The sequence below is a fragment of the Gossypium hirsutum genome, chromosome D12 (assembly GCF_007990345.1).
Source record: "Gossypium hirsutum isolate 1008001.06 chromosome D12, Gossypium_hirsutum_v2.1, whole genome shotgun sequence".
In the NCBI taxonomy this organism is placed as follows: domain Eukaryota; kingdom Viridiplantae; phylum Streptophyta; class Magnoliopsida; order Malvales; family Malvaceae; genus Gossypium; species Gossypium hirsutum.
Window position 1 is genome coordinate 5549275 of NC_053448.1, and position 7768 is coordinate 5557042.

Below are 7768 nucleotides of genomic sequence, written 5' to 3' on the forward strand. Positions count from 1 at the left end.
CTTCTACATCTCTTAAGACGCTAATCACAGCTCCATTCTCGCCTGGAGTACTGAGTTTATTCTGTATATGCTTCAAGTTCTTTAAGGCCTTGCAGATTGCCTTTTTCATGGCTTTCCTAGATGTCAAGTATTTCCTAAACTCATTAGCAAGCCCTTCGGCTCTGTAGGAACAATGGCAGCAGCAACAAAGAGATTTGCAAGCAGAAGCAAGAGTAATCGAAGTAGAAAAGAAAAACAAGCAGAGCAGCAAGCAAGAAACTTGAATGTACAGCTAGAATTGTAACTGAACATTACCTTTTTTCATTCAAAATTTTTTGAAAATAAAAAGGAGTTACAATTTGTTCATTTGATAGTTACCTACTAATCTAACTGCCTCCACTAATTTACAACCAATGTAAGTTAAAGTCAAATACAAAATGAGCTGCCATATCAGCTTTTACATCAGCTATCTAATCACTAACTTAATCCTACTAACTATTAAAGCTAGTTACAATCAAACTGAACTAAATTACATCAAAACAAAATAGCAATGCCAGTTGCTTCATTTGGTCCAAAAACCATTCGTGCGCGCCAAGCAAAATGAGCTGAGCTTGATAGCTGCTGGTCTCGACAGTAGCATGCTTCTGGCTCCATGTTGCATTGCAGTCCAGCTTTCAACACTCCTCCTTGGACTGTATGCAACACATTCCAATTGCACTTCTCAAAGATTCAAATCGAGCAGCCCCTAAAGGCTTGGTCATTATGTCAGCCAATTGTGCCCCTGAGCTGCAATGCACAAGGCTGACTTCCTTTGCTTGTTCAGCCTCTCTAACAAAATGCAGTTTGATTTTAAAATGCTTAGTCTTACCATGGAACACAGGGTTCTTGGCTATCGCAACTGCAGACTGATTATCCACCCAAATTTCAGTTGCTTCATCTTGAGTTTCATTAAGGTCATGAAGCAACTTCCTTAGCCAAATGGCCTGATTAACTGTTCCTGCTGCAGCAATGTACTTTGCTTCAGCTGTGGACTGAGCAACAGTTTGTTGCTTCTTTGAACTCCAACAAAACATGCCCGATCCAAGTGTGAAGAAGTATCCAGAGGTACTCTTCATGTCATCGAGGGATCCTGCCCAATCACTATCAGAGTAACCTTCTAATTTCAGTTCCTTCCCACTTTCAAACATTACACCAAAGTTAGCTGTGCCTTTGATGTATCTAAGGACCCTTTTTGCAGCTTTCAAATGTGCCTCATTGCAACAATGCATGAATCTCGATAACAGGCTAACACCAAACATGATGTCTGGCCTGGTTGCTGTTAGATACAACAGACAACCAACTAGGCTTCGATAATGCCTCTCATTAACCCTTTGCTGATCACCATTGCTGGTTAATTTTTCACCCTGTACCACTGGTGTACTTACTGCTTTACAATTTTGCATGCAAAATTTGTCAAGAATCTTCAAGGCAAATGTTTGTTGGCTGATGAAGATGCCCCGATCAGACTGGTGAACTTCCATACCAAGGAAGTAAGTCATGACCCCTAAATCTGTCATCTCAAACACTTGCTGCATTTGAATCTTGAACTCATCAATGAGCTCAACTTTGCTCCCTGTCACTAACAAGTCATCCACATACAAGGAGACAATCAGCAAGGTTTCAAATTCTGACCTCTTAACATACAGAGTAGGTTCACTAAGGCTCTTCACAAATCCAAGCTTGGTCAGATAAGCATCAACTCTGTCATACCAGGCCCTTGGTGCCTGTTTCAGGCCATAGAGGGCCTTTCTTAACTTGTACACTTTGTCTTCATGTCCAGCAACTTCAAAACCTTCAGGTTGCTCAATGAAGATCTCCTCCTTGAGAAAACCATTCAGGAATGCAGATTTGACATCCAATTGGTGAACTTTCCACTACTTCTGAGCTGCTAAAGCAAACAGTAGCTTGATTGTGTCCAGTCTTGCCACTGGAGCAAAAGTCTCCAAGAAGTCCACACCATACTGCTGACTGTAACCCTTCACCACAAGCCTGGCCTTGTGCTTGTTCAGTGAGCCATCAGCATTGTACTTGGTCCGGTACACCCATTTAACCCCAATAACCTTCTTATTTTCTGGTCTGCTCACCAACTCCCATGTTGCATTTTTATTAATCATTTCCAGCTCAGCTTCCATAGCTTCCATCCAGCTTCTGTCCTTGGCAGCCTCTTCAAAGTCTGAGGGCTCAATCACAGCAACATTGCACCTCTGATAGACATCAGCCAAAGTTCTGGTGCCCCTCACTGGTGTGTCATTTACAGCATCTTCACTTGGTTCCTCTTCTGTAGGCTCAGCAACCAAGTCCAACTGATCCATTTCAAACATGTTAGCTTCAGGACTATTCCAATTCCACACCTTTTCTTCATCAAATTTTACATCCCTACTGACTAAGACTTTCTTTGCTATAGGATCATAAACTCTATAGCCCTTCTTGTTGCTGCTATAGCCAACAAAGATTCCTGGAGTGGCCCTGCTCTCGAGCTTGGTTCTCTTTTCCACTGGAACAAGAGCATAACACACACAACCAAACACTTTCAAGTGTGTTACTACAGGTTTAACTCTATGCCAAGCCTCATAAGGAGTCTTATCCTTGACTGCTCTAGTTGGCAGTCTATTGAGTAGATACACTGAGGTGTTAACTGCCTCAGCCCAAAACTGACTTTGAAGCTTGCCTTGAAACAAGAGGCACCTGGCCATGTTCAGCACAGTCCTATTCTTCCTCTCACAGACTCCATTCTGTTGAGGAGTATAGACTGTTGTGAGCTGATGATGAATCCCATCACTGTCACAAAGCTTTTGAAATCTCTCAGACACATATTCAGAGCCATTATCAGTCCTCAAAGCTCTAATTTTGCAGCCTGACTGATTTTCAGCATATGCCTTGAATTTACAAAAGGCTTCAAACACTTCTGACTTTTGCCTCAAGAAGTAGACCCAGCACAACCTTGTTAAATCATCTATAAACAGGGCAAAGTACCTGTTCTCACTGATTGAAGGTGTTCTCATAGGACCACAAATATCAGAGTGCACCAATTCGAGCTTGTTTTGAGCTCTCCAAGCACTGTCAGCAGGAAAAGGTAGTCTAGCATGCTTACCAAGCTGACAAACCTCACAAACATTCCCACTAACCTCAACTTTTGAAATGCAATCAACCAAATTCAGCCTATGTAGCAGATCAAGCGATCTGAAATTGGCATGGCCTAGTCTCCTATGCCACAAGTCAGTGCTGTCAGCAAGGCTGGTGTATGCCTTTCTTTCTACTTGGCTAACATCCAGCATGAAGCATCTATCTGTCATGGAGACTGAGATTAACTCTAGACCATTCATGTCTTGAACAGTACAGCAACCATCCTTAAAAACCAATGTATAGCCCTTTTCAACTAATTGGCCTACACTAAGCAAATTCTGGTCTAAGTCAGGTACAAAAAGCACAACTGAGATCAGCTTGTTACCTGAACCAGTGCTAACCAGCACACTGCCCTTGCCCTTAGCCTCAATCAGCTTGCCATCTCCAATTCTGATCCTAGAGTGGAAGCTTCTGTCTAAGCCCTTGAACAACTTCTCATCTGCTGCTATATGGTGTGAGCAGCCACTGTCTAGTAGCCAATCATTGCTGGTTTTTGTTGTGCCAACAAAACAGGTTGCTGTAAACACATGCTCCTCCTGAGCTTGCATGTCCTCAGCTGGTCTAGCTTGTTGTAGAGCAACCTCCCTTGGTTTGCCTTTGCACACCTTCTCTACATGACCAAACTGCTTGCACTTTCTGCACTGAATATCTGGCCTAAACCAGTAATATTTTTCTGAATGTGTTGTCTTCTTGCAGTGAACACATGGTGGAAACACCCTTTTTGCTTCATCTCTTCCTGACTTGGCCTTTCTATCGTGCCAAGGCTTCTTGCCTTTTGCACTCATGCTTGAGCCTTCACTGGCTTTAGCCTGGAAAGCAGCTTCAGGATTCTCCTCCTGCCTATTTGCCCTCCTTTGTTCAAGTGCATACAGGAAGTTTATCAGCTCAGACAATGAAATGGCTGATAAGTCCCTCGAGTCCTCAAGTGAAGAGATTTTAGACTCAAATTTCTCAGGGAGAGTTGTAATAACCTTTTCAATAACTCTGCTCTCTGTGAAGTCCACTCCCAAGAGCCTAATGCTGTTGACAATGGCCATTATCCTGTCTGAGTACTGCTTAATGGTCTTGCTATTATCACCATCTCAACAAGAGAAAAACATGTTCTGTTTCCGAGCCCTTTACATTTTTCAATGAATTTTGGATATGGATTCTACTAAATTTGGTGCTTCATTATTTATCTATCTTCTACTATATATACAAGTACCAACTCTCTATATATAAATGTAAGTCCCATTACTAGGAATTTCAAACATCTCCACCTTTATTCCTTATTTCCCATTTTAATTAAATTTTTTTGTGGTATTTTTCATTTCTTACTATTTTATCAAGTCTAGTTAAATTTCAGTCTAGCCTAAGGCTAACAAAAAAATTGGTGTTGGAACTGTGAGATTTGAAACCGCATTCATCTCATGTTTGTTGTTTAAAGGTGGCAACATCAGCAGCTACATGCAAGAAACCATGCAACGTGGACGTTGCATGAAAAGAACCAAGAATGTAGCAGATGCATGCTAGTGTCCATGGTGTAATTCGACAGTAGCATGTTTTATTTTGTTGACTTTTGATAGTTAATGCTGTAATCATTTTATGCTTTGGTCAGCTAAGATTAATTGTGTGCTTAGCTGATTTTGTAGTCTATTTTAGGTTATCATTAAGTTGATGTAAACATTTTAGACACTTGCACAAGCAAGCTTTGTTTTCTTTCTATGTATTTTGATCTATTTATGTTTGTAACCATGTTCTTATTCGGGTAATGAAGAAATCACTTTGTTCATTCAAATTTCCTTGTTTTTTGCTGCTGTTTTAATCTTTCAAACATTTCAACAATCGATTTTGATTGTTTTTAAAACCTTGTTGCTGAGTTAAAAACCAACAAATGGTATCGAGAGCCTGTTGTCTTTGAGGGCCTCTTATTGTGTGCTATGTTTGTTGAAGCTAAGTGCTTGAAAGAAAAGAAATAGGAGCTATCTTTGTTGCTCAGTGTTTGGAAGCTGCGTGAAGATGAGCTTTTCACCACCACCCCCACTTGTGTTTGCTGGTGAAAGCTACAACATATGGGCTGTAAAAATGAAAACATATCTGCAGGCACATGACCTATGGAATGTTGTTCAAAATGATACAGGACCACCACCTTTGAGAGCTAATCCAACGATAGCTCAAATGAGGCAGCCTAATGAAAACTGTGCAAAGAAGTACAAGGCTATGTCATGCCTTCAAAGTAGAGTTTCAGATGTCATCTTCACAAGGATAATGGCTTGTGACACACCAAAGGAGGCGTGGGATAAACTGAAGGAGGAGTTTCAGGGTTCAGACAAGACCAGACAGCAACAAGTGATCAACTTGAGAAGGGATTTTGAGAATCTGAGAATGAAAGACTCAGAAACCATCAAGCAGTATGCTAGCAGAATTATGGCTACTATCAACAATATAAGACTACTTGGGGATGATTTTAGTGATCAGAGGGTAGTTGAGAAAGTCATAACAACCCTGCCAGAGAAGTATGAATCAAAAATCTCTTCCCTGGAGACTCGAGGGACTTATCAACCATTCCATTGACAGAGCTGATAAATGCTCTCTATGCACAAGAGCAAAGAAGAGCAAACAAAATGGAAGAGTATTCTGAGGGTTCCTTTCAAGCCAGGAGCAGAGAGAGCTCAAGCTCGAGCTCAAGTCACAAAGGCAAAAAGCCTTGGTCAGAAAAGAAAGAAATAGGGAAGAAGGAAGCTGCCAAGAAGAAATTTCTACCGTGTGCTCATTGCAAAAGAACAACTCACCTTGAGAAATATTGCTGGTACAGGCCTAATATTCAGCATAGAGGCTGCAAACAGCTTGGCCATATTGAGAAAGTGTGCAAAAACAAACCAAAAGCTCAGTTTCAGCATCAGAATCAAGCTCAAGCAGCTGAGGACATCGAGGCACAGGAAGAACATGTCTTCACAGCCTCCTGCTTTGCAAGCTCAAGCAAAGTCAGCAAGATTTGGCTGATTGATAGTGGATGCACTCATCATATGGCCTCAAATAAAACCATGTTCAAGGAGCTTGACACCTGTTTTGAGTCCAATGTCAGAATTGGAAATGGTGAGCTTCTCAAAGCCAAAGGCAATAGCAAGGCAGTGATTTGCACCAAGTCAAGTATTAAAACTATCTCTGAAGTTCTTTATGTACCTGACATTGACCAGAATTTGTTGAGTGTTGGTCAGCTACTGGAGAAAGGTTATTCTCTCTTGTTTGAAGGTAAAACCTGTATAATCAAATATGCTACTGACCAAGTGTTAGCAACAGTAGCTATGCAAGATAGAACTTTCAATGTAGATGTGAATCAGTTGCAAGCAAGAGCATATGCAGTTCAGGCTAATGAGGCAAGTTTGTGGCACAAACGAATGGGGCATGTGAACTACAACTCACTCGGCCAATTGCAAAAACTGAATCTGGTTGAAGAAATGGCAAAGTTCGAGCCAAAGAAAGAAGTATGTGAAGTCTGTCAGCTTGGCAAGTCCAGTCAACAAGGCATGGAGAGCCCAAGAGAAACTTCAGCTGGTTTACACAGACATTTGTTGACCAATGAAGACCAGCTCACTAAATGGCTGCAAGTATTTTGCCCTGTTCATTGATGACTGCACCAGATTCTGTTGGGTAAGTTTTTTGAAACAAAAGCCTGATGTTACTGACTTCTTTTGTAAGTTTAAAGCTTTGGCTGAAAACCAAGCCAATAGCAAACTTAAAAGCTTGAGGTCAGACAATGGAGCTAAATATGTGTCTCAAAGGTTCCAGAAGATCTATGATGAAGCTGGTATTCTACACCAACTGACTACTGTCTACACACCACAGCAAAATGGTGTTTGTGAAAGGAGGAACAGGACTGTCCTTGATATGGCCAGATGCCTCTTGTTTGAGGCCAAAATGCCTGACAACTTCTGGGCAGAAGCAGTAAACACATCTGTTTACTTGCTGAATAGATTGCCAACCAAAGCAGGTAAGGGTAAAACACCCTTTGAAGCATGGTTTGGACAGAAACCAGTTGTGTCACACTTGAAGGTGTTTGGATGCCTGTGTTATGCATTGGTGCCAGCAGAGAAGAGAACTAAGCTGGAGAAAAAGTCCATGCTAGGTGTGTTTGTTGGCTACAGCAATGTAAAAAAGGGTTATAGGATCCTTGATCCATCTACCAAAAAGGTAATTGTGAGCAGGGATGTCAAGTTCAATGAAAGAAGCTATTGGAAATGGAATGGGACAGATGCAAGCTTAGTTGAAGAAGACTTGTAGGACCTTGATCTACAGCAAGCTGAGTTTGAAGTGGAAGCTGTGGATGATTTTGATGATATGCCTATCAGAGGCACTAGAACATTGGCAGACATTTATAAAAGATGTGCTGTGACCATGGTTGAGCCATCCTGCTATGCAGAAGCCTCAAAAGAAAGATGCTAGGAAGAGGCTATGGAAGCTGAACTTAGAATAATCCAAAAGAATGAAACCTAGGAGCTGGTTGATAGGCCAGAAAATAGGAAAATCATTGGAGTAAAATGGGTGTTCAGGATCAAAAACAATGCAGATGGATCACTGAACAAACATAAGGACAGACTAGTAGTGAAAGGGTACAGTCAGCAGCAAGGAGTAGATTTCTTTGAAACTT

General features: G+C 41.3%; 1 protein-coding gene across 1 annotated transcript; it reads left to right on the forward strand.

The window, feature by feature from the left end:
- Positions 1-5139: 5139 nt before the first annotated feature.
- Positions 5140-5694, forward strand: LOC107940588 (uncharacterized). The gene has a single exon (XM_016874032.1). It carries the CDS (start codon positions 5140-5142, stop codon positions 5692-5694), a length of 555 nt encoding a protein of 184 aa, XP_016729521.1.
- The last annotated feature ends 2074 nt before the right edge of the window (positions 5695-7768 follow it).

What these genes read in the sequence shown, in the direction of transcription:
- LOC107940588 (XM_016874032.1), top strand. Translation starts at nt 5,140, where the DNA reads ATGAGCTTTTCACCACCACCCCCACTTGTGTTTGCTGGTGAAAGCTAC.